We start from the raw sequence: 25,130 nt of genomic DNA, 5'->3' as shown, positions 1-25,130 counted from the left end.
TTTACTCATGCATGACTAGAATCTGAAAAACTTGAACAATAAAATGTTTGATAGTGATAGTCAGGAACGTTGCAAGACAAAGGCAAAAATTCTTTCATTGCTCAGGAGAAGCAACAATATCAGCAAACTAATGCAACAGCCTTATTGTCCTGCAGAAAATGTTATTGCTAACAACAAATATTAGTGTGTTAAGCTTTGACCTCTCTGCTTAGCAGAGAAATCATAAAACTATTTCCCAAAACTTATCAGAGTATTTTTAGCAATGCTAATAATAAAAAAAATCTCAGCCACTGATGTGGGCACGTCATAAACACTGAAAATACATCCACTCTGTGACCTTAAAAATACCAGAGCTTTGAAGAAGAGGAAATTCAGAATATAGTAAAGAAGCAGGAGATCAAAAGATAACAGTAAAAATAAATTAACAGTTTAGAACTGGTCATTATAATCAAGCACAGACTGGAATAGTGGAGGTTCAGCAGCAACTTGCAGTTGGAAGACATCAAGGTTGTCTCACCAATATGTAGAGCACTTAGGTATTTTTGCAGATTCCTTGCTTGAAATAATCACAGCTTCCTAAAAATCACAGGGATTCTTACTGAGAAAAATCCTTGTATAAAGAAGGACTTGCATAACCAAAAAAACCCAGGAAAGTTTGCAAAGCTTTTCCAAAACAACAGTTCTTTACACTGGGCAGCTCAAAGCAAAAGCCATCCTGTATTTCCTTTCCTACCTTCCCCCACTACTGAACTGTTTCTTTTGGGTCAAGGGTCTCCTGTATCTGAGGTGGGATCACTTGTAAATTAAGTTTCCTGAACAGTTTGCAGATGGGCCTGGCAATTAAAGGGGAGCTGGATGCTCCCATGACATTGTAAATGCTCACAAATAACAGCAGCCACAGCTGATGCTCCAACCTTCCAGATTCCAAGGAGCTGCAGTCGTTTAGTGAGATTTTTATTTCATTTTTAGCAATGACATATTCTTCTTTAAGCGTGACACTCTACTTAAAACTTCCTGACCCTTTCAGAAGCCACTGGAGGCCGTGATCCACAGCAGGGAAACGCTGTTGAGCAGCAACCCCTCACAGACCTCTCTTTTACAACCTCAAATCCTCTTTGTCAGGTAACTCCCAACAAGTCTTATCAGGCAATCAAAGTCTCTCAGGAGCGACTTTGTTTAATTACCATCCCTGGAGAGGAGACTTGAAAACCTGATTTATGTGTCCCAGTAGCCAATTTGTTATCCAAGAGAGCTCCTGTATCAGCAGAGGATCATCACACTTTAATAACCATCCGTTATCAACACAACACGATTGCAAACTGGAATTTCAATTAGAGAAAGAAATAAAACACAAATAAAATTGCAGAGATAAGCAAGCAGGCAGATCAACACTGATATGAAAACGCTGGATAGAAAGAGATTCTTTGTCAGCATCAGTTGGAACAATTTGTAAAATGGCCATGAGCAAATTCTCCCCCTTAAAGCAGCTTTAAAAGCTCGAGGTGTTACAGTTATCTGCTCATATAATCCAGGTATTTATGCAGCCCAAATATCCACACAACCTGCAAGTGACTGCTTGCACCTTGGTTTCAGACACCTGTATGGAGCTTTGGCAAGTTGGAGCTGCTGCTCCTGAAAATGTTTGTGAGGATCCACTTTCCCCACTTTACAAAGGTACAATTCCCCAAAAAATACACTGATCTATAAGTCTGGAAGTGCTAGAAATTGTTCTTGTATTACACTATAAAAGACAAGTAATCAAGAAATAGTCTGAACTTCTACCAGAGTAAGATACTTGGTTTTTGACCACTTGCCTGATTCATCAGTAACCTTATTAAAGATAGTAAGTTTATTACAACTTAAAAGTGAGGCATTTTTAATGTTTTCTTCTCAGGATGACATGTTTTCATTAATACCCATTCCCAACTTTACCAATTCATCTCTAAAAGACTGACTCCCACACCAGTTTTGTAGTCTAAGCTCAGAGATGCAGATGACATTAATAAGGAGTTTCCATCTCGAGTTAATAAATAAGGAATGCACTCAGTTTGTTTTACCCCAAGATTCCAACTGTTGAGACGAGCTTCGAGGTTATTGTCATCCAAAGAAACGGTTTTGTTGTGATGATCATCCTGGAACAGAAAAAAGTCAAACAAAATATCAGAAGAACTGGTGGATACATAATTTAAAATAAAGCTTCTCTTTGGCTTGGCCATTCCTACACCCCATTTCCTGAGAGTGGCACGATACTTCTGACAGCTTTAATCTAAATAGCTCAGTTAACAGAAGAAAGGAATTCTGAGGATAAATTAGCCAGGATCTTCACTGTATAATGTTCTTCTTTACTTATTCTGATCTCCTTTACACAGGGTGAATTTACTAAACAAAAACCAAAATACTCCATTTCAAAATACTCCATATTCTAAAAATGATTCATCTCTCCACAGCACCCTCTGTGGGGCTAATCCAGAATTCAGAGATCACCTGATCAGCCTCCAAAGAAAAAAAATAAATTTAAAGGAAAGCACAGCAGTGGATAACTATCACTGGATAGTTATCAAAGCAGAGCTGTTCCCCAGCTCAAGGCTGAGGGTCCTCTCTGCAGAAAGGATTTCCAGCATCCCACCAGGACTGGGGTTATTGTTGCTCCAGGAAGTAACAAGGAATTGTCTTTCAGAAGAAAGTTTTTCCTGCAGGATAACAATAACTATGACTGCATTCCAGGGGGAAGCTGGTACAGAACATTTTGCTTAACTGAGATATTTAGAAAAAACAACACTGGAGTGTGAATTTCTCTGTCTCACTAAGTTTTGTTAACAAGAGCCTTGTGGATGGACCTGCCAGCACCTCTCCTTTAAATCTCCTCATTTGTCACAATCATTCAGTGAGTGGAGCTTGGGCTGCATTTCATCCACACTTGGTTGAGGCAGCTCTTAATGTCTCTTAAATGACTCCCTGTTCCTCTACCTGGGCCTGAATTCTGCCAGAACATCTGTGTGTCCTGACAACAGAACAAGATATTATTTGTCCCAGCCAGTCAAACATTATCAAACTGTTTGGCAAAGCAAGAGAGGATTATTTCACTTAAAGGCCCTTTTAAAGCTGTAATCACAGGAGAATCCAATATATGAAGCTGAAGAACAGTGGAGTGCAGTGATCTGTCTAACATTGCCCTGGAAGCTGTGGCAGAGCCAGCAGCAAAAAGACAACAAGCCAAAACAACAAAAAACCCCCCTCACAAAACAACTTTAACGCCTCAAATCCAGGTCTCAAGTGAAAAAAGATAATTTTCGTAACAATAACTGTTCCATAAGGAATATTTCTCTAAGTAAAATAAACACAAAACCAATAAGAAGAAATTTAGTAAATCTAGCATGTGGTTTTATTTTTAATCATGGCATTTCTGGTTTTAAGTTATACTTGTGTAAATACATTCACACCAATCAGAGCCTAGGGCAGAGACACTGTTTTTGCCCACTGACCACCTGCAATCTGATCAGGAAAAACCATCCCCTTGCTAGTCCTCTATTCCAGATACTCAACAGAACACAAATTTCCTCAGAACACTCCCCAATTTATCCCACTTGCACTTCATGTCCTCATAAATTCTTGGCTGTGCCCAGCAAGGAAGGGAAGAACAGTCTGTATGAATTCCTCAGGTGGCAACAGCCCCCTCCCAGCTGCAATTTTTGTAAACTGTTCCCCTGATATCATCAAAAAAGAATTATGGGCAGACCTCAACAGGTTCATACAGCAAATTCAGTGTTCCGTGGAGGGATGGGAGTTGTTGTAGATGTGGTAAAAGCCACATTTATGAAGGGAAACAGCACATTTCTTGCTAAGGGATATTTGTCAGGAGCAATTTTCAGTGTAAATGCTTGCAATTATACACACAACATCATTAAATATTTTGGGCTGAACAGGTTTTCCATGAAGTCTGTTCAATGTCCTTTCATCAGCCACAATGCCCCTTGTGGAAAGTCTGATGAAACAAAACTGTCCAAAATTCACTCTTGCAGAGGTCAACCATCACTAACCAGAGCCAGAGGCATCTCTGCAGCTTTCTTTAATCTATTATTGCAAAATAATACAAGATGATGTCAGTGCAGGCACGTTGCCAAGCCCAGGGAAAACAAAGCACCCAACACACTAAACAGAGGGCAGGAATTGGGATGAACTGGGAGCATCCTACAAGGAATTCCCTCCCCCCTGCACTGCAGAGGACAGATTTTGGGGAGCTTTAGTCCCTGTCTGTACCTCTCCACAGGGATCATGACCCACACAAACAGCTTTACAGGGATATATAAAAACCAACCCATGGAAAATAGAGCAAGTTCTATGAAAAAAAAGGAGAAGGATCTTACAGACGGTGACGTGCCCAGGTCATTTTCCCCTGTCCTCTGAAGATAAACCCCAGAATGGAATATATCTGATGGCTTCTCACTGGGTGTTTCCCTGTTATTAACAACAAGAGAAAGCAGAGAGAGAAAAAAAAATTAATTTTCAACAATTTGTGGCACACAAAGGATGTTAATCATACAGTAGAATCTTTTAAAATATACACGAGAAAATAATTATCAAGATGTATAGATCAAAAAAAAGAGAAAAAGAGAAAATTTCTTGTCAAAGGCAAACAAAAGCCTTAAGTATTCCATTAAAAAAACACCACCAAAAAAAACCCATGACAACAGAAACCCCAGAAATATTGTGTACATGACAGTACATTAAAAAGCACTCATTGTTTTTCTTTTACTACATGACCCAACATCACACAATGGATTTTAGAATAAATCCAAGTTAACCAGGAAGGCTGATCTAGGAGAATGCTTTTGAAATAGTGGAGTGCTAGACAGGGATTTTCTGGAAAAGCTTTTGTCATAAATAAAATACTTGAACAGAAGGAAATTAAGAATAGCAGGTGAAGAGAACTGTCCCTGATGCACCTGGTCAACAGATATTTATCAACCACAGAACAGTGAAAGAAAAGAACAGCCTGAAACAAAATAAAATAGAAATTATAGGCATTTATTAGATAGGTTGATACAGCAAAAGATCCAAAACAGCAGCAAAACACCCTTCAGCATAAACTCCACTGTCAAATCCACAGGTATTAAGGTAATTAAAAACTCCTGCCAGTCCCTTCACCTTCCCATGACTGGTTATATTACATTAAAATCAAATCAGACCATTAAAATACCTTCCTTCCTTTCCATCTGGCAGCAAATGAGACGGTTGTTATGCCAAAGAGACTCTGAGATGAATTAAGTGTTTATGAACAGAACAACAACAGTTGGATGTACAATATAAACGAGTCACTTCTAGGAAGACAAACACAAAAGTTTTCACAAAGCACAGGGCCCCAGCTTTCATCAAAACAGCAGGGAACAGAGAAATACAACAACTGGGAGCAAACCTTCCCTTCCAGCACCAATAAATCCCATATAAACAACATGTATGGATGCATAACAACCATTACAAAGCACTAAATAGTTTAGATAAGCAGAGTCTTAGAGGTAAAAAAGGATCAAAAGAAATTTAATAACACAATGCCTCTCGCATTTCTTCCCGAGATTTCATTTGACACGAAATTACCTTTCATTAGAGGGAGATAAATCTTTGCCTGTCGGTAAATCTGCACTTTTATCAGATTGGTTTTCTGAGCAATGCTCAGGTTAAACAATTCAATAATGTTCCAATTGTTAAAAATGAGAGAAAACAGAATTCATGCCCCTTATCATTCAGAGATTAAGGAACGTCAACAAATAGGCAAACCAAGCCAAGTCACCTGTAATACTCTCAATTTGACAAAAGGGGGGAAAAGGCCTAGATAGATTTTAGTTCTCTATTTGCTGTTTGGAAGAGGGACTGAAAAGGAAGCTGCTTTACGTGATTCTATAAACAGAATTTGAAGTTGTTACGGGTGGACCACAATTTTGCTCCTCTCAAGCATATTTTGCCCATTCAACCTCTTTTCCAGCCTTCTGCCAACACAAGGCAGGTTCCAAAAAAAAAAAAAAAATAAAAAAAAAAATCACAGGATTGCTTCTTTTTCTTCCCAGGGCAGGTGAGTGAGGAATGGTCAGTCTTGACATCAGCCCTGTGACCTCCTACTTCAGCCGAAACACTGAGCATGGGAGAAGGAAGCAATTTGCTGCTAATAAAGGAGATTAGTAAATAATAACCTACTAGGAACAAAGTGAGGGAAACTCACTGGTTTCTCCTGGTCCAGCACAGCTCCACACTAACCTCTAAGTGTTTTTCAGGCACAGTCTCTAAACATACAGTAGAATTTTCCTGTAGGGTCAGAAACACCAGGTTTCTGTTCAACATTCCTCAAACCAACCCTCTCATGTTTCAAAATAAAGCTGCACCTTTCCAGCACCAGCTGCCTTGGGCTTATTCATCCACCCCCCACCTTGCAAGTAAGGTTTGTTTACCTCCTTTTCATTTAGGCAGAAAAACAACTTCATATAGAAAAGTCAAAACTGCCAAACACAGAATTATTTGTATGGCAAGATAAAAATCACTATGAAAAGAACTTCTCTGTTTGGGCCTTTGAAAGGGGAGAATCTTGAGATAAATAACAGCAAGCAGTTACTCAAACATGTCTCGCTGACATTATCTATTTTGCCCTGAGAAAATGTTGTAAGAACTGAGTCATGCCTGGAATGCAAAATTTTCATCCAGCTACACATATTCCATGCCCATGGATCCAGTTTTTCCCAATGCACATTTGGAGGAGAGAGACAAATACAATGGAACTCGATCACCATCTGCTGGCTCTCCCTACAAACTGCACATCCCAGAAATATTTAATATATTCCATCTTTACCTGCACTGATAGGTCGCTCAAAACTGTAAATGCAAAAAAAACCCAGGATCTATATGTTGGATATAGGTAATGTCTTAACATAGTCACATGTAAATAAGTATTAAATAAGCTACTTCTACAAAACACAGCTGAAACATTTACCTTCAGTAATTTTCCTGCATAACTCACAAGAAAACTCGTTTCTCATTGCTCTGAAGACTAATTTATGTAATCTACAGAACCACCAAAATTTGCCAACACAATTCAGATTTCCTCAGACACAGCCCCACTCTTGGTTTGAGCAGCCATTAGCACAGCAAAGTTTCACTTCTAGAGTCCCTTAAACCAGAAACATTATTCCATCACATTTACTTGCTTCTCCTGGCATGGAATCATATGCAATCCACATCTCCAGAGAACTCATCAGAGCCTTGGGGACCATATACTGATCACCCAATTAGGTATTGCTTCATTTCCACAGGATAAAAGTTAAAAAGTAGATGAAATAAAGCTCCACTACCTCACCCAAAACTTCAGGAACTTGGCCAGACCGAGCTGAATCTTAGGTTCAGATACTGAGAGGGAAAAGGGGTCAGATTCCCAACATTCTACTATGAACCAAGTGGGAAAGAGAGTAAAAATATGGCAAAGAATACAGGGGTGGGAGCAGGTGGAACTGTACCTCAGCTTCCCTCAAATGGGGACCAGCACCCGATGGATACAGAGGGAGGAATATGCAAACAACACCCCAGCTGACAATAGGTAAGGAATTAGGAGTAATTAGGTGTATTTTTATGCCACAAATATGGCCTTGGAGAGATATGAATATGCTAAATTGGGCCTAACAGGGCAGGGTTGTGCTGATATTGTTTTGCTGCTTCTAATACCCAAAGTGATCCTTTATCACAACAATGACCAAGACAACCCAACCAGATGCAGGCCAGGTATCTTGACATGGCACAGTGTCAACACAAATTCAGCCAAGGTCTCAAAAACCATTTCTAAAGCATGATACAATCCTTATTTTCATAAGGTCAAATGTATTTTTTTCTAACTGAGGGTATCTGGACACCTCTTCCCAACAATCCTCTGAATCACCAAGCCCAAGGCAGGAATATGATAACTCAGCTGGCAGTTTTCCATTCTCTGCCTCTGCTTCTTAAACCACAAGGCTCTTATCAAAACCACAGGCTCCTATCAGAGAAACCAGAAGAGCCCTTAGTCCTCAGGAAGAGGAGATACATCAGACCTAAGAGCAGCTTTTTAAGTGATTGTTAGAATTACACATAGTTACTGGATGCAGAAGAGGAAAAGCTTCATGATACTCAATACCAACACGATTTAACTTGCAAGAGTGTCTAACTGTCATCTCTCCAAATCACAGCCGAAAAATTAAAAACATGATTAAAAAAATATGATATACAGCATAAACATCAATGTGCCTACAAAAGAACAGCTAATGATGGCCACTTATGAAAAATGTAAGTGAACACATTAAAAAAGCACTAAACTTGTGAAACAAAACCTGCACATGTATTTGTCACGTGATGAAATGAAACCAGAAGCTTCATATAGAAGCAAACACTCACTTCCACCTGCACAGCACCTACTGAGCCTTGAATAATAGTCACAGCCTATGTCTGAGTGCTTCCTTCACCAAGGATTTCAGAGAGGTTAAACATTAACTGAACTTCCAAACCAGCAAACAAGAGGCCACTCCATCCATGACTGAAATGCAGTCACATTAAAAAAAAAAAACAAACAAAAAACCCAAAAGGAACATAGATCTTGATAATCAGCACCGAGTTGTGCTGCAAAGAAAACCCAGAAAGTAAATACTTAAGAACAGTAGACTAAACTAAAATTTACCAAAGATTCCCAAAACATAGGATAGAACAGAGCTGAAGATTTCCAATAGTGTCCAACTGAGCAGCTGGGCACTCCTTCAATACTGGAGGGACATTTTTCCAAGCCAACAGGAGAACAAGCCTCAATAACCTGCCACATTTCACCCCTTTCCCTGCTCTGTGAGCAGCTCTATTCCCAACTGATTGGAACTAAGGATGCAGCTGAAGCTCAGGAGCTCCTGCAAACCTCCCCAGAGCCAATGGATTGCCACAACCAGGTGCAGCTACAGGTGTTCAGGATTCAGCTGCAGAGCTGCAAACGAGCAATGCTGAATTTTTTAAATTATCCTAACGACAAACATGCAGGATTTAAGCACAGGTGGTGCTGGTCACCAGAAAAGCTCATGTATTTGTAGTAGCCATCATGATATGGACCAAAACATTTTAAATCAAACTCAGAGAGAAGTTGTTCAGACAAGGATGGAGCCACTGCAAACAATCTTCCCCACTCAATAACATGGCAGAGTATCCCCCAGGCAGCAGCTCTGATTTTTAGCCTCCTAAATTTTAACAAGTACAGCTGGGCCAGTTTGACCTTCTGGAATCCAAGATTTATTATGCTTAAGGGAAATATAAAGAAATCTTGCTAGTTCATAAAGAAGCCCTGATGAAACACAAGACAAATAGGTGTTCAGGATGAACTAACACACTCACAAGAAGTAAATCAAATCTCTCTGTACACGTGAAACTTTTTCTCCTTTGTCACAGAACAGCAAACTTTGCTTATCTGCAGGAAGCCATTATTCTGCTTCCTCTAAAAAAAAAAAAAACAACTGTGAGCAACAATCACAGAACAACCTTTAAATCCACCATCTGTGTACTTGTTTAGATTTCTAATCTCTATAGAAAATATAGCCATTAATAACTATTTGATAAAACACCTCCTTTCAGCATTATGGCCCTAGACTACAAATGTTAACTTAGATTTTCCAAGTTAAGTGTCTGTAACTGAAAGGAGGAGGAGAAGAAGAGGAAGGGAAAGAGGACAGAGCTTGGAGGGCATGAAGGATGAGAGCCAGAAAAGAAGACACGATGGAGAAAAGTAGAAATAGAAAAGTCTAGAAGTTTTCAATACATTGAAGCAATTACCAAGTACAAACACTGCTGATGAGTCCATCACAAACTCACACAAACTGAAACATCCAGAGCTTATCAAATCAGAAATCTATTAAATATCAATTACTGAACAAAGCAAATACAGAAATCTTACCCCTGTGCTGTTGATACAGAGGATTCCTCTTTAGCTTCAGTGTCTTCTAGTTCTCCCAGTATCCACTCAGGCAAACAGCCTGAGCTATTGATTGGAGCTCCTGCTGAACTTAGTTCTTCAACAAAAGTTGTCTGTAATGAGAATAAAAGCAAAATCAACAAAATATATTTACACCAGTACATTTTTTACACAGTTAAAGTTGTTCTTTACAGGAATATCTGCAGTAAAAACATCCTTTTTCCAACAAAGCCAGTGGCAAACGCCACACTCCCAACCCATGGAAATTCATACAACAGGCAAAGGTGTAAATGTTTTCCAGTACTTTACTTCTTTCAGTGTGGGTAATTTTAGCATAAATTAGGATAGTTACCCCACTAAAGCTGATGCCAAGCGTTGACACAGCATATTCAGGTCTTCAGAAAACAAACTTAACAAGCTTAACAACATCTGTGTGAACAGTCATCTTTCACAGAAACACAGGTTCCTATAATCACCTCTGATTACTAAACTCACCACCTTCTAGCACATTTTTCCTTTCACAAAACTGCTGATTAAAACAAAAGAAAGCCTCAATGGCTTTTTACTACATATTTCCAAAGAATCAGAAATTGTTTCTTCAGAACACTGATTTTTATAAGCCTTCTAATCTGAATTCTGAAGAAGATAGAGGTTTCATAAGAGGTTTTGCCCATTAAAAGATTTTCCCAACATCATTTTTCACTTTCATGCAAAACCAAAGAGGCAAATGTTATCTTGAGGGTATATTTAGGCAAGCTTGTCTCACCCTCACCATATAGGAAGGTAAACTTTTCAGCAATCCTTGTTCTGGTTTTTGTGCAAAAGGTCCCTCCAGGACTCCTCGTTTCAGCATGTGGAGCAAAAGTTTTGCATATGAGTTCCGATTCTTCCTTCCCTCTACTCCTACCCCTGCTCCTGAGGGTCTGCAGAGTTTTTTAATCCACAGTGCACATACTCTTCGTTCTGAAAACACAGATATACGTCCTCACACTACATTTTCAGAGCAAATCAAACACACTGAAAAAACAGAAGCCATCACTGGTCACCAGTTTCATGGGTGTCTCCCTTCTACCCAAAAGTTTAAAGCAAAACAAACAAACCCAAATGATCGAACCAAATAAAAACCAAATAAGTCTTTAACAATAGTTCAAATTTACATATTCCAGAAACATTTTCTATAAATTCATGTTTACCAGAAGTTTACATCACTTCCAGAAATGGTTTGTTTGGGAATCAATCCCTAATAAGGACAGAAGACATAAATCACCAGGAATTCTGCAATCACTGCCATTAACTACAACTTACAGCCTGCATGAGCATTAATACTTTAAATACGCAATAAATATTCATTAATTTAAAAAAAATAAATCTGTATTTACACAAGTTTTGCTACTAGATGATGAAATTATTCATTTGGTTAAATGTTCACACAGAAAGGTCTTAATTTGTAGGGTATGTGCCTTTAATAATAACAACCAGTTGGTTGTAAAAAGAAAATAGATTTATAAAACATAATTTATTAATTGATGTTCCTATTATTACACATTCCTAACCACATTTTAACACCTTTATAACTAGAAAATATTTGTAATTTGTAAGGGCCATCTCAAAAACAATGCCTTTAAGAAGCTTTTTGTTTCTACTGCATTAGGTTTTTAAAAAGAAATACTAATGTGTTTATTCAAAAAGCACATTCACATCGTAAAGATAAAAGAGATAAGCTCAAACAAGTACAGTAGGTACCTAAAAACTGCAACTTTAGAAGTTGGTAAAACCCTGTGTCAAAATCATGCCATAGAGGACATTAAGTTTCTGGTGAAACTAAGTGAAACAAGTACATAGACACAAAATTATAATTATCAGTCACCTAGAATTCTGTTATTAGCCTTTAAATGCACATTTTACCATATTTACCAGAACTATCCTGTAGCTTTAGAACATAAGGCTTCATAGCCACAATATAGCGATTCAATTCTGTATCCAGTTGCTCAGAGACTTCGTCTTCGCTGCTCATTTTGAAAGAACATTCACCACATTGGAGCAGAAAAGGTCAAAAATCACTTTACATCAGTCTGTCTTCACCTCAGGGCCCCGCAAAGACATGCTCGGAAACTACACAGGAAACAAAACTAAATGTGTTATTACGCTCAAATAAACACGAAACTAAGAGGGATTGTTTGCAAACAGCAGATACGAGGATGTGTTTGTTTAGATTTGAAAATGAACTTCCAACCACACACTAAATGTATTAATTACACGCAATTTGTACGGAGCACCTCGAGGCGTTTGTGTGGTACCGCATTCCTAACCTGGTACTCCTTAGGATTAGAACGGGGTTTTTTTAAGGCAGAGGGGGAAAAGAAGGAAAAACTAGTAGAAAAACTGGAAACCAGAAGCAAGCGACAAAACCAAAAACCAGTTGTCAGGGCTGGTTTTTGAGGAAGTAGCGCTGCAAAGACAAGCGCTCATCACCAAACTGTCACAGAATCACGGAGCTGGAAGGGACCCAAAAGGATCATCGCGCCTTAATTGAATCACTCTTAAGTGAATAGATGGGGATTGACCCCACGAACTCGGTGTTATCAGCACCAGGTCTGACCAACCGAGGGTCATTTCCCAGCTGGAATCGGGGACCGTTTTTGCGCATTTCACCTGCAACCCGCACGTTCCTGTGCCCGCCGGAGCCGCTGGCGGTCCCTCCCCTGCGCAAAGACCCGTCCCCCCCATCCCATCCCCATCCCCTCCTTCCCTCCCTGCCCCGAACCGCCCGCGGGCACCTCCCCGGCCGCTGCCCCTTTACCTCGGGAGGGCAGAGCCGGGCCGGGACCCCCGAACGGGGGAGGCACAGCGGGTCCCGGCCCCGCTCGGGGCAGGCACGGCCGGGCTGAGCCGGCGGCCGAACGTTCAAACCGGCCCCGCTCCCGGCGGCCCCGCGGGCCCCGCGCGTTTCCGTTTCCGCGGGTTACCCGGCGACACGGCCCGGACAGCCCGGCCCGGAGCCCCACCCGAGCACAGCCCGGAGGGAGTGGGTGGGAGGGGGGAGTTGCTGGTGCCCAAAAACTTTCAGGCGGAAAAACCGCTCGGGCTTAATTACGGTGCGTGGGAGCCGCGGGGGAGGCACCGCAGGGACGCGGTCACTGCCTGAATCTCGTTTAGCGATCAGGCGCTGATCTCCCTGCGAGCAGGGACAGGACCGGAGGGAACGGCTGGAGCTGTGTCAGAGAAGGGTCAGGTTGGATCTCAGGGAAAGGTGCTTCCCCCAGAGGGTGGTCGGACACTGAAAAGGCTCCCCGGGGCGGTGGTCACGGCACCGAGGCTGCCAGAGCTCCAGGAGGGTTTGGATGATCCTCTCAGGTGTGAGGATCACCTAAGGATCCACCTCATGGGGATGTTCTGTGCGGGGCCAGGAGATGGACTTCCATGATCCTTGGGGGGGTCCCTTCCAGCTCAGGATGCTCTGTGATTCTGTAACATTTCTACCCCAAAACCCACGGGTTACACTTCTTTCATAGCCATGCCAAGAAAACCAAAAAGAAAGATCCAAAAGAGGGAAGAATGAACACCAAAGAATTAGAGAAATCTCCCAGTCCTTTGAGCTCTTCAATCTCTTCTTCAGTCAATGATTGTGTGTATGTGCAATCCCAAATAAAACCTCTGGCTGATTCATTTATTTCTCTTTCCCCAACAATCTGTCACGGGCCTTACTGCCTGTGTAGTGCCTAAAGCGCTTTTATCTTGAATGAACAAACTCTTCAGCTCTCCTAAGCTTGATTCACATGCACGTACACATCAAACAAGAAATCCTTAAGTGTAGGGTAGAAAATTGGCTGTTTTCTTTGATTTCTCAGCTAATCTTCAGCAGAAGTGATTCCACATTGGGGCTCATTGGGTGATAGCTCTGACAGATACACCCGTGCCTGCTCAGGTTGCCTTAAACCCACATTTGCATGGAAGCACTGCAAAAATCAGTGATGGAATATTTCATCCGTGGTCGAATCTCATGAGCACGTTACAAAGATGATTTATTACCTTTAAGTTCCAAATTTAAAATATTTGTCATTTAATATAACATGGAAGATGGGACTGCTTTTCATCTGGTTTAAAACCGCAGTAGATTCTTGCAGCACAGTGACACTACCAGGTGGCTGAACTTGCCAGACTTCTCACCTTTGACTCATCACCTCAGATAACCAGATTTGTCAGGAGAATTTTGTAGTCAGTATAAAACCAATTTGTCCAAATCATAAGAGACAGAGGAGAGTTTTATGAGTTGCTAGAATATGAAAGGCTGAATGGACTGAAGACTGTGAGTCTCTCCAGGGGAAGCACGTCAGCATGTTGGTCAGGTGATCCAGGGAGAGGTTTGCATTTCTGTCCAGCTTTGCAAATCTGGTTTTCACCATTGAAAAGGGGGGGGAATTTCTAAGCCACCCTTTTTGTATGTTGTTGTTCATTGATTTGTTTCTGCACGTTGCCTTCAGATTTGAGTATGTCCCTGTCATGCTCATCACAAAGTACTTTGAAAAACTGAATTTGCTGGAATATGGTGAAAAGGAACATGAGGCTGAGCAGAACCAATGAAATTGGAATCACTGCTCCAAGAGAAATTTCCTGAAGGAATAGCTCCAGTTTCTGGGTCTGCTTACCAATGCAGAGCAGGGTGGCCAGAGAGGTTGAAGCCTACCTGCAGTGATTTGATAACTACATAACTTCTGTCCAAAAAAATGAAAGAAAAATAAAAGATTGAAGAAATTACTGAGGTCTTGTCTCCAGCCAAAGCTGCAGCCTGGACATGAGGAGCACTGATGTGCACTGACCTTCCTGAGAAAATCACTAAGGGTACACTGTTACAGAACACAGAGATATCCCAGTCAGAATACAGAATACTCCCAATTTGAATTGTAAAAATATGATCATTTAAGTAAAACATATTCAGTATTATTTTTTTTCACCTCATTTTGCCATGTCCTCTTATCTCTGTAACTGTCTCAGCAGGTTGCCACAAGTAACATGAACACAGCTTAAGGCATTCTTTCAAACATCTCAAAAAAAAAAAGGGAGGGGGAGAAAAAGGCAGATTTCACTGCCTCCTACCAGCCTCTGGAACACTTCAAGTTGCAAGACATTATTTTTCAGACCTTCTGAGCAAATCTTTCATGTCTGAAAAGTTGTGATTCACAAACACCTCACTACTTCAAAGAGTTAACAGGTCACAGATTTATTTTTTTTCTCCCCCTTCTTGCTTCAGGAGACTAGATAATAAATTCAGCATGTGAACATTGGCTCCTAAGGGTGATCCTTTCAAGTGTTCCAGCACTGCATATCCAGCGAGGAAGCAGGGCCAGCTGAGGAGCTCAGTCATTGTCCTGCTGCATGGGAAAGTAGAAGTGGGAAAATTTGCTCAGGAAGAAATCTCAGTTTTCCTGAGGCAACTGTTTTTGTGCAAAACACGAGTCATTTCGGGGCCAAGCAGCATTTTGGTGGCAGTGAGTGTTACACCAACCTCACAGGGTTTGCCGTGAAACACAAGTTAATATTAAACTGTGTTTGGTATCTCAGCGACCGTCCTGGACGTCCCGATCCCAGAGAGGGATCCACACGACATTTCCAAACTCATTGGTTCCTGCCAGCTGGTTCATGGATGTGTTAGAAGAAATTATGGATATCTTGGCCTTGTCATTCAAGGATCCCACTTTAACATGTTGGGAAGCAAAACACAGCACACATTGTACCAGTGAAATACCCACTCCAGTTGCCAGCATGAATTCGTCTGTCTCTACATTAGAGAATTAAATTGCTGATGAGTACAAAGTATTAAATACTTAATAATAGCTGCCTCAATCTCTCCTTAAAAGTAGGAAGCATAAGGACAAATTATATCAGTCATACTATTAAAATATTCATATGCAGCCTTCAAAAAAAAAAAAGAAAAAAGATAATTAGAGTATGTTCAGAGTTGTTTAATGGCAGCTGTAGCATCTTAAAAGTAGTTTGATCTTAATGTTAAATGGTCCTTTTAAAAGTTCTACAGTAGCTTGCATGCTGTGTAACTTACTAATGCTTTTAATCAGAGAAAAGGCTTTTATACTGTAGAGGGAACCATGTATATGACTCATGACAATTCATTATACGAGCACAACAAGTATTTCTCTATCACTTTCTAGTATGTTGTATTCATAATTACTTTTTTCTGAATGGAAATACACACATAAGTACAAAACTTGCCGGACTGGATCATACCAGTGAGCTGCCTGTATCGTAAATCAAATTAAAAGTACAATTTACTTCAATGCTACTTAATGACCAGAGATCAGTGTTGTTGCTCAATGGTGTGCAGTTCTCTTAAAAAAAAAAATGAAGCAGTTACATTGTGTAATATTGAAACAGTGGTAAAAATTAACAGTTGTTTAAAACAACAGTTTCGGGTGAAGTTAGAATCTCAAAAAACCGAAATGGTCTTAGTAGCTTCTGAATTTCTTTTAAAATATTAAAAAAATGCTTTATGTGATGTTATTGACATTTAAATCATGGTTGGATATTTGGCTTCTAAAGTAATTTGGAAATCTCAGTCTTTCTACTTACATAAATTCTGGAAGATCTCAGGCTGATGACCCTCTGTCTATTCATAATTAAAGGTCCACTCCCTGTCACAGGGGAGTGTTAATGGAATCAGAACCCAGCTAATTACCAATGATTAAGGCCTTTCAGTGTAAATCAGTCCAGAGCTAAAGGATTTAATTGATGATTAGGTAATATTAAATAGGAACACGCTGGTGGCTGAAAATCACTTTATTGTAAAGCGACTGCTATTGAGGGAGTCATTTACAGTTGCATAAATTTTGGAAATACTGAAGAGAAGCAGCATTGCAGGGATTTGGAAGAAGGAAGAGAAAAGAGAATGGAGGTTAATGGCTGAAATAATGTGTCATAGCTTGTGGAAGAGGCTGGTGGGGATTGTGGGAGGGAAAAGGCTGAGGCTGCATTCCCAGAGTCTGGAGTTCACCTGGAAGTTTACACTTTTCCTCTCATATGTGAAAGGCTCTGTCTCAGCAAGGCAGAAATTTAGGACTGTATTATTTCCTCTCATTCATGCTTCATCTTCACATGGTTTCATTTCTGATGGGTCCTTCTTCACGAGAGTTGAAAAAAAGCCACGTTCTGTTGGAAACAAGAACTTGGGTTAAATTCTTTGAAACACGTCTGAAAACAACTCTTTGCATCATAGTAAAACATCTTGAAGAAATACACTGATTTCATTTTCAATGAAAGCTAAGCTACATGCATCAGAAGCCAAGCCAAATGTGAGAAAAGATGTTTTCATGGGGCATAGTCTGTGCTTTTCCTTCACTTACAAAGGAAAATAAAACTTACAAGGAAAATTCTGTGCAAGGAATGTCGAGAAAACAAATGCAAAACATTCCCTTTTCTAACAAACATCGGTGCTGGCTGTTTATTTCTTCTAAAAGCCTGGGTGCCTGTGAAGCAGTTCCTCCAGCATCAATTCCACACCACAGCTATCAGCTGCTTTTTGTCACTCTTGGTCCAAAGTGTGTTTCTAATCAGCATGAGGTGGGAATAATTCAGCAGAATAGGAGGGAATACATCAGTTCTCAAGGCTGCAGCAGTGCTGAGGCTCTTTACCCCTAGAGAAGATGCTGATCCAAGGATTCATGAAATCCCAGAATGCTTTTACATATGGCCTTTTCTTTGGGCTAGACCACCTTTAAATAGCACTTCCTAGAACAGGACAGGAATTAAAGCAGGGCTTTGATGTATCCAAAAAAAAACCAACCAACTCTTGCTGTGCATTATTTCCTTCTCCAAAACACCCAATAACTCCAGTCCAAGGCAGATGAATTATCCACTCAAAGAGGGCTTGAGGATGAACTATGACACTGTCCCCCACACTAAAGCACTCATGATTCCACACCAGAAGCTGGTTTGGGATCAGCCTTGGTCCTACCTTTGAAACAGGCAGGGAGGGTGAAGTTGCCATCCACACACGCCACGTCCACAGTGTAGGCACAGGATTTTTCCTTGTTCTTGCAGAAGAAGGACACAGTTTCCCCGTGCAGGATGCCCTCCTTGAGGTCGTTCTGAACTCTCTTCTTCTCCCCATTGTATAACACCACAGCTTTCTTAACTGGTATCTTACATGGTGCTGTAAAAAAAAACAGTTATAAAGAAGATGTAAGGATTTGAAAAATGGATAGAGTAGATCCCATCAGATTCCTGTACAAGTGCCATTTTGGAATGAAAAACAATGTGTCCCACATATATCTAGAGAACTTCTGCTGGTATTACAATGCTGAAGAAATTCAGATCCTGAAGCAGAGGGTCAAAAGTTTCCAGTGGAAATCCAGCCACTGGAAATCCATCATTTCTAATGATATTAAATAGGAAGAGGAAAGGAAATACTCAGATAAAAAAGAAGTTATGTGGCTGATTATTGAATTCAATTCAGATACATCATTCATACATATAATCATACCATTCATACCCACATTCATACAATGTTCAGTGTTGGGAGTGGTCTTAGATTATCAAGGCCTTGCAATTATGATTTTGGTTTCCTTTTGAGGGCAGGTCCTGCACAGAGCAGTAATGAACAGGCAGAGTCTGATAGGAAAATTCAGTTTTCTGTGATTTCTAGCAGGTGGTGTGTGCATACCTCTACAAATTGGTTTTGTGGACCAGTTTCCAGACTTTTCACAGCGGGAATGCTTGGATCCCTCCATCACATAGGTGGGCTGGCAGCCAAAGCTGACACTCTCATTGTAGTGGTACATCCTGCGGACAGCAAACTCTATGAATCCATTTTCTATCCCTATTGGAGTGGGGCAGGTGACAACTGTGGGACAAAACCAAAACCAAAACCAAAGCTTTATCCATGTCACGGATCTAAAAAACACATTATATACCTGAAAAATTCAGAAAACTCCCATGGTGGTTCATTTCAGCCCCTTGCACAGGAAAACAGAGCTTAGAAAACCACTGCAAATAAATAAACATTGCTTGTTTTAAATACACATCTACTGCAGTCTGTGGTTATAGCAAAAAACTACTTAAACATGGCATAGTTTCACTGAAAGTTCTTAGAACTAAGGGTAAGGTTGATTGTTTCTTTGATGAATCCAAGCTTAGAATAAAATGTTGGCTGCACGCTGGAGGCCAGGCTCGGATTCCCCACTGGGAACTCCATTTAGCAGAGTTTGTTTTTATAACCTTTATACCTGCAGCAAATATTTTGGCAATCCCATGTCGTGTGAGCAATCCCCTCACATCCACGAGCCTGACTTGCGGATTAATTCTGCTGCACGTTTGTAATAATGGTTGTTAATAAAAACAAAATATTAAGGTTGTTCATGTAGTTCTGTATAGAAAATACAATTCTGGGGCATATTATTTGGTGTTCCTTACCCTTGCACTCTGGAATGCTGCTCCAGGTCCCGTTGGCCGTGCAGGTGGCTGTCTCATTCCCAAAAAGTGCCATAGGAGGGACACACTCAAAGGTGATCGTGTCCAGGAAATGAGAAACGTTTCCAGGTTTTGAGCGACGGTAGGAAAGGACTCCAAATTCCGGGATGGGGGGAGGTGGACAAGTCACCGCTGGAAAAGCACGGTGTTCATGGAAATTAAAGAGAGAGGATAGAGAAAATCAGAGATCAAATTATTCCTGGAATCAGAGGAGCAACGTGTTTGTAACTAAATGAACCCACACTGCCCTTCGTGGAATCAGAGCTGACAAAACAAATAGTTCAGATGAAAGGTCTCAGGAGTCCCAGAGCATGGAATTCATGATTTTTGCTGTATTTCTCAGACAATATTATTGCTCTTTCAGTAAAGTCTTTATGCAGGACGGGTTAGAGCAAAACCCTGTATAACAGTGCAAAGGCATGACAATATCCTCTTTTTATACACAGGGAGGAGGAATCTGAGTGGATAAACATCTTACCTCCAGCTGTAAATAGCATCCCTGATCCTGGCCTTTTGTACAGACCTTTAAACTGTGTTTCTCTAAAACCCACAGGCCTAAAACCAAACATCCAGGGTTCTGCTGGATTTTTCCTAACCATTTTTTTTTGCACTGCGCTGTGGAAGAGCTGTGAATAAGAGTAAATGTTACTCTGAGCCATGGAAAAGAATCTTTCTGGAGTGAAAGTAAGAGTAGAGTAGTTCTCTAGCATTGAAACACGTACGTTGACACTGTGGAAAAACTCCAGTCCACTTTCCATCTGACATGCACTGGCTTGTTCTTGACCCAACGAGGTTGTAGCTGGAAAAAAAAAAGATATTATTCTAGTTATCAGAGAGTTTAAGGAAAAGGGACAAAAATCAAGTTGTTCTCTGCAAGAAAAATTAACATTTCTCATAAACAGACTTAAAGAGTCCAGCTCTGAAATCCTTCTCTAGTCCAGCTCTTCCTGAATTTTAGATTCAAATATGAATAATTGTTAATATTCAAGTATTACAAAGATCCAGGCAGAAGGCTGGATACAACAAGATGTTTTGCTTTTTTTCAACTCTAGATTCTATGTATTAACTTCTACAATTAATACTATGGATATTTGCAAGTGGCAAACATTTATCTGTGGTTGCTAATGTAAATGTTATGGTTTCTTGGGAGGACTTCCTAGATAATGATGGCAATTAGGATCAAATATTGCAAAGAACTCAACACTCTTAAGAACTAAAGTTACATTATTATATTTTAATGCCAGACACTCACTCCAGTTTCCATATGCACAATAAATGCTTCTCTCTCCTCCTCTGCACTTACATTATCAGCCTTTACTCTGAGTTTTAAAGAAATATTCGTCATATGTCTCTCATTTTAATATCACACAGCTGAAAACCAGTAAATTATAATTAGCAACATCAAGTCCAGTCCCATTGCTGCATTTGGTGTCACAGTTGAATTTATTTATTTCTTATCTTGTTCCTGTTTTGTAGGAGATAGTTGAGACTGATGACACTTCAGTGAACTCCAGGCTATGTCTCACCTTCCAGGTAAGGACTGTTTAGTCATTAATTAGCAAAGTAAAATGAAACACTGTCAAATATTTCCCTGCATTAACCATAACTATTTTTCTTTGAATGCATCCTCATTTCTAAATTAGTGAGTAGCTTTGAGTAAAAGTGCATTTACTGCAGGGACCAAATGAGGATTAACCTCTTTTTTTCATTTATTGAGCTTGGAAAGGCACAGAAACACAATTTCCAGTCTCCAGAACCGAACAGCACAACAACTTTGCTGGAGATTATCCACTCTCTGCTGTAGGATTTCATCTCATGATGTAATAAGAGGATTTAAAAAGCAGGGGAAAGCAGTCCAGAATAAATCTTTGCATAAAATCTCTGCTGTTTTGATAGTTTCCATATTTGTAAGACTTTGCTTTGGAGTAGCAAAGCTCCAGGATGTTACAGCCAAGACTGAACAGAGGATCACTAGATAGGCTTTTTTTAAATAATTTCTGAAGTGTAGATGAGTTTTTATGTGCAGTTTTCCAAGTTCTCTGCCTTGCAATATGGCAGTGGGTGATACTAGAATGTAATATAGTGATTTAGGTTGTTTATTTAACAGTATGAGGAAGGGAATGCTTACCCTGGTTCACATGAAAAATTTATACTACTCTGATACTGGAGTTCTACAAAATCAATTTTTCCATTCTCCAAGGGTCCAGGAGGGGTGCATCTCTTTGCTGTTAATTAAAGGTAAAAAGAAAGGATAATGTTATTTCACAAGGCATGAAATAATGATTTCATTATGATGGGAAGAAGTTGATCATAAAGGTTCATCCTGGTGTCCTTCACATTTCTCTACTCCCATGTACTACATTTCATAAGTCTGGATGTTCTGTTTCTATCAAAATATAGTAATTTTGAAGCTTTTTTGATTGAATATTTTTTTACCATTTGACTGTCTGAGGAATATAACTTCAATGCAGCGAAATGATAAAAATGAACAGGGAGGGATGCAATAAATGCAGGGGTTACTGATGTTAGAGCACAAGCACTGCTGGGCTGAGGCAGATGAAGGTTCCCCCTGTCCAGGTCCAACCTCCATCCCCATCCAGGAGCAGAGGATTACGGGGAGACCGTGGGACATGGATGGGAAGATCCTTCCCCTATTCCCACCCCTCTCCCCTCCCACTCCCAGCACGTAAGGGAAGAACAACTGGAGATGGAGGTATATCTGTTTAAATATTAAGATGTATTTGATACTGATCCTGAGATCTGTAATAAAATTGTTTGAATTGAAGAAACCTTCAAATTGTTGAAAACATCAAGCCCACCTCTGAGAATACCTGAAAGCACAGGTCATGAGATCTGGTCTCTGCAGACTTATGGATGCCAGGAGTAATATGTGTGTTTCTACAGCATTAGATTTTTAAAATATCGAAAAAAAAAATTTAAATACATGTGATTCCTCACATGGCCTATAAATCCCCTTTCCAGAGCAGTGCCCAGCACCAGGGTGGGAGCAGGATTTGGGGGGTGTAATGGGGAGAGATCCAACTACAACAACTCCAGCTATGACTGCTGCATTGAAGAGGAGAGACACTGCTGCCCTGAATGTGGAAAGGATCTTTCCTTCTTCCCTTCTGGACTTTTATTGGAGGGAAAAGAGATTTGATCCAACGTAAATACTGCTTTATCATAGGAGAGATAGTTAAGATTGTGTATATAATAAATACATTATAATACATATAATACATATATGTATTATAATAATAAAATTATTATAACACATATAATAAATATATTGTGTAATAATTGCAATATAATTCCCTTCCCCCCATATTAAGTCTTGTGTTGTGTCTGGAAAAACCCCTCTCACACTGGGGTGAGTTGTGGGAGGGGGGCTTGGACTTGGGAATCAGATTTTTGGGGGGTCTCAAACCACGACAGGGGGTTACTCACGGAGGCACAGCAGGGTGTTGAAGGCCCACTTGCCGGTCGGGAGGCAGGTGTACTTCCTCTGGCCATTGTTGGGCATGAACCCAGGCCTGCAGGTGTATTCCACCTCCTCACCCACTTCATACACCTGTTTGTCCACGTTAATTGTGGCAAACAGCACTTCTGGAGGCCTGGGACACACTGGAGGAAAGGAGAGACTTTACAAGAAACTAGGTAGAAAATTGGAGTTGTTTTTATTTCTCAGCTGGAAGCACAGGTTTCTGAGTTATTATCAGTTATAGTATCTTCCTGTCCTGTATGGACTGGCTGCCATAATTATTAGTCAGGAAAAAATACATTCTTCTTCTTCTCCTCAGCAGCTCTATCAATGCCCCCAGTTGGATTTGGTGTCACTTTTTTAACTAAAGCTGACTTCTCCTTCAAAATAGGTTTATGAAGGTGGTCTGCAAAATGAGTCAATTTTGGCAAATTACTTTGGACAGAAGAGGGCAAGAGGGGCTTACAAGCAAACTAATGCATTTCCTTTGTAATCTAAATTAGCTTGGTGGGGTCAGCTGGAAATCAGGGGGTTTTTTTCTCGTAATTAAATTTGTTTTTCTCTGGTTTCTCTGGTTTTTCTGTTCTCTGGGGCAAACCCTCTTGTTACAGCTCTGATTCCAAACCAGCTTTAACATGCTGACAACGTGACCAAACACAGAGGGTGAGAACAGAAGGGAGCAGTGAGGAAGGAACTGGGGGTGCAGCCTGTGCTCCTGCAGAGGACAGGGAGAGAGGCTCCTGCTGGAATTGTGGGGAGAGGACAGGGACACAGAGCTTGTGCTGGAGAAATGAATGACAAACAGAGGGAGAAGGTGCATGAAACAGTCCCCAGAGCCCTTGGGGTGGGGGAAAGAGGAGAAAAGTGAGGCAGAAGCTGTGCTGGGTGGAAGGGAGAGCGAGGTGAGAGGGATGGAGCAGGTTAATTCCAGGCACATGCAGTGCCCCCCTGGAATGCAGGTAACCCAACACTTCTGTCAATACTCCTTCTGTTTTCCTTCATTTTATTCTTTTGTATACAGCAACTCACCTCACCGTGGGGAGAGACAGAGGAAGGAAAGGGAAAAGAGCAGAAACCGCTTTCGGAGAAAATCCCTGATCAAAACACTTGACCGGAATTATCTAAAGGCTTTAAAATCCTCTTGTTTTCTCCGGCTTCCCTCATTCCCACTTGCAGGATGGGGCTGCCCTTAGGAAGTGGAAGACACTCACCTTTTCCTGCAAGAGCCCCGTGGCTCAGGGCCACGATGCCCACGAGCAGTGCCAGGGGGTGCATCGCTGCCAGTCCCCGACGTCCCGAGTGACCCTCGGGCCAGAGTTTCTCCCCTTAAAACCCAGGGCACCCACAAAAGGATGGTTACATATTAACTCTCTGTGTTTATTCCCATCCCAGTAAACAGAAGATAGAAGGTTCCTTGTGTTGCTGGTAATAAAGGCTGAACCAACCCTCACATGGTGGGTTGGTGCATAATGCAGGGATTCAAGCGGCGATCTCGGCTCAGAACTGCTCCTCTCTGGGTGCTTCTCTGGAGCATCTCTGGGTGTTTCTGCAGAGCATCTCCTGTTGGGATTGGTGGTGCTGAAAAAAACAGTATTGTCTTCTCAGCATCTTTAAAGGATGAGGATATCTGGAATGTGATATTGGATTAATTAATAGAACTGTCACTAAGAAGCTCATGTTTATCACCCGGGTGTCTATATTTCTACGTAGCAAGGACTCCTGAGAGTTATAACAAAATATTTTTAAGGCAAAATGATCGGTGTTGGAGTGCCATTGATGTTGGCAGGTGCCAACTTCATGCCAGTTTACACCAGATGATGATCTGGCCTGAAATGTGAGGCTTTGGGGGCCTGTTTGATCCGATTCCTGTCATCAATAAATATCTTCCAATTACCACATAACCAAAAGCAGCAGAGACAGTGCTCAATGCCAGCGCTGCAGGAAGGTTGAAATTATGCTTCTGGCCTGTGCTGATTGCTGATACCAATCCCAAAAATCATATTTTTGGGTGGTATTAAACCCTGATTTGGTGCTGCAATTTGGGGTCGTGGAGTCAGAACTCCACAGGTATCAGCTGAGGTTCTGATACTGCAGTTCTCCTAATTTAGCAGATTTTAACTGCAGGAGCATCTGAAGTGCAACCAAAATAACGTTTGTGTAATCATTGTTCCACAGTTTGGTGTTTCTAATCTAAGTATCCTCCTCCCCTGCTGACTCACAGCCTGT

The 25,130-nt window shown here is 40.8% G+C and overlaps 2 protein-coding genes across 6 annotated transcripts in view; both read right to left on the bottom strand.

Annotated features, from left to right (window-relative positions):
* The window catches only part of CEP112 (centrosomal protein 112), a 148,741-nt gene extending 135,941 nt beyond the window's left edge, over positions 1-12,800 (bottom strand). For all 4 annotated transcript variants that reach the window (XM_027691449.1, XM_027691448.1, XM_027691450.1 and 1 more), the window contains exons 1-6: positions 12,747-12,800; positions 11,861-12,058; positions 10,719-10,909; positions 9,929-10,059; positions 4,365-4,455; positions 2,058-2,132 (exon numbers count right to left, since the gene is read on the bottom strand). In XM_027691449.1, coding sequence (XP_027547250.1) covers positions 2,058-2,132; positions 4,365-4,455; positions 9,929-10,059; positions 10,719-10,909; positions 11,861-11,960 — 588 coding nt within the window. In that variant the 5' untranslated portion in view covers positions 11,961-12,058; positions 12,747-12,800. The remainder of the gene's footprint in view (positions 1-2,057; positions 2,133-4,364; positions 4,456-9,928; positions 10,060-10,718; positions 10,910-11,860; positions 12,059-12,746) is intronic.
* Positions 12,801-16,719: 3,919 nt separating this feature from the next.
* APOH (apolipoprotein H) lies at positions 16,720-24,251 on the bottom strand. 2 transcript variants are annotated; one of them, XM_027691452.1, is made up of 8 exons: positions 24,116-24,251; positions 22,871-23,047; positions 21,552-21,648; positions 20,146-20,222; positions 19,367-19,555; positions 18,618-18,797; positions 17,910-18,107; positions 16,720-17,104 (listed from the first exon to the last, which is right to left on the bottom strand). In XM_027691452.1, exons 1-8 carry the CDS (start codon positions 24,177-24,179, stop codon positions 17,034-17,036), a joined length of 1,053 nt encoding a protein of 350 aa, XP_027547253.1. In that variant the 5' UTR covers positions 24,180-24,251; the 3' UTR covers positions 16,720-17,033. The 2 variants fall into 2 exon arrangements, with proteins under 2 accessions (XP_027547253.1, XP_027547254.1); XM_027691453.1 differs by lacking the exon at positions 22,871-23,047 and having other exon boundaries at positions 24,116-24,231.
* Between the last annotated feature and the right edge of the window lie 879 nt (positions 24,252-25,130).

Source organism: Neopelma chrysocephalum, unplaced genomic scaffold (assembly GCF_003984885.1).
Source record: "Neopelma chrysocephalum unplaced genomic scaffold, ASM398488v2 Primary Assembly neopelma1_84, whole genome shotgun sequence".
NCBI classification, from domain to species: domain Eukaryota; kingdom Metazoa; phylum Chordata; class Aves; order Passeriformes; family Pipridae; genus Neopelma; species Neopelma chrysocephalum.
Note: the sequence above shows the minus strand (reverse complement) of the source record. Positions and strands in the feature narration are given on the sequence as shown.

Bases quoted from the DNA above. Each gene is read 5' to 3' on its own strand.
- APOH (XM_027691452.1), bottom strand. From the start codon at position 24,179: ATGCACCCCCTGGCACTGCTCGTGGGCATCGTGGCCCTGAGCCACGGG. The intron at 20,223-21,551 runs GTAAGCATTCCC...TTTTTTTTCCAG, and splicing joins AATTTTTCATGTGAACCAGG to CTACAACCTCGTTGGGTCAA. The intron at 17,105-17,909 runs GTAGGACCAAGG...TGTTTCCAACAG, and splicing joins CCTCCCTGCCTGTTTCAAAG to AACGTGGCTTTTTTTCAACT.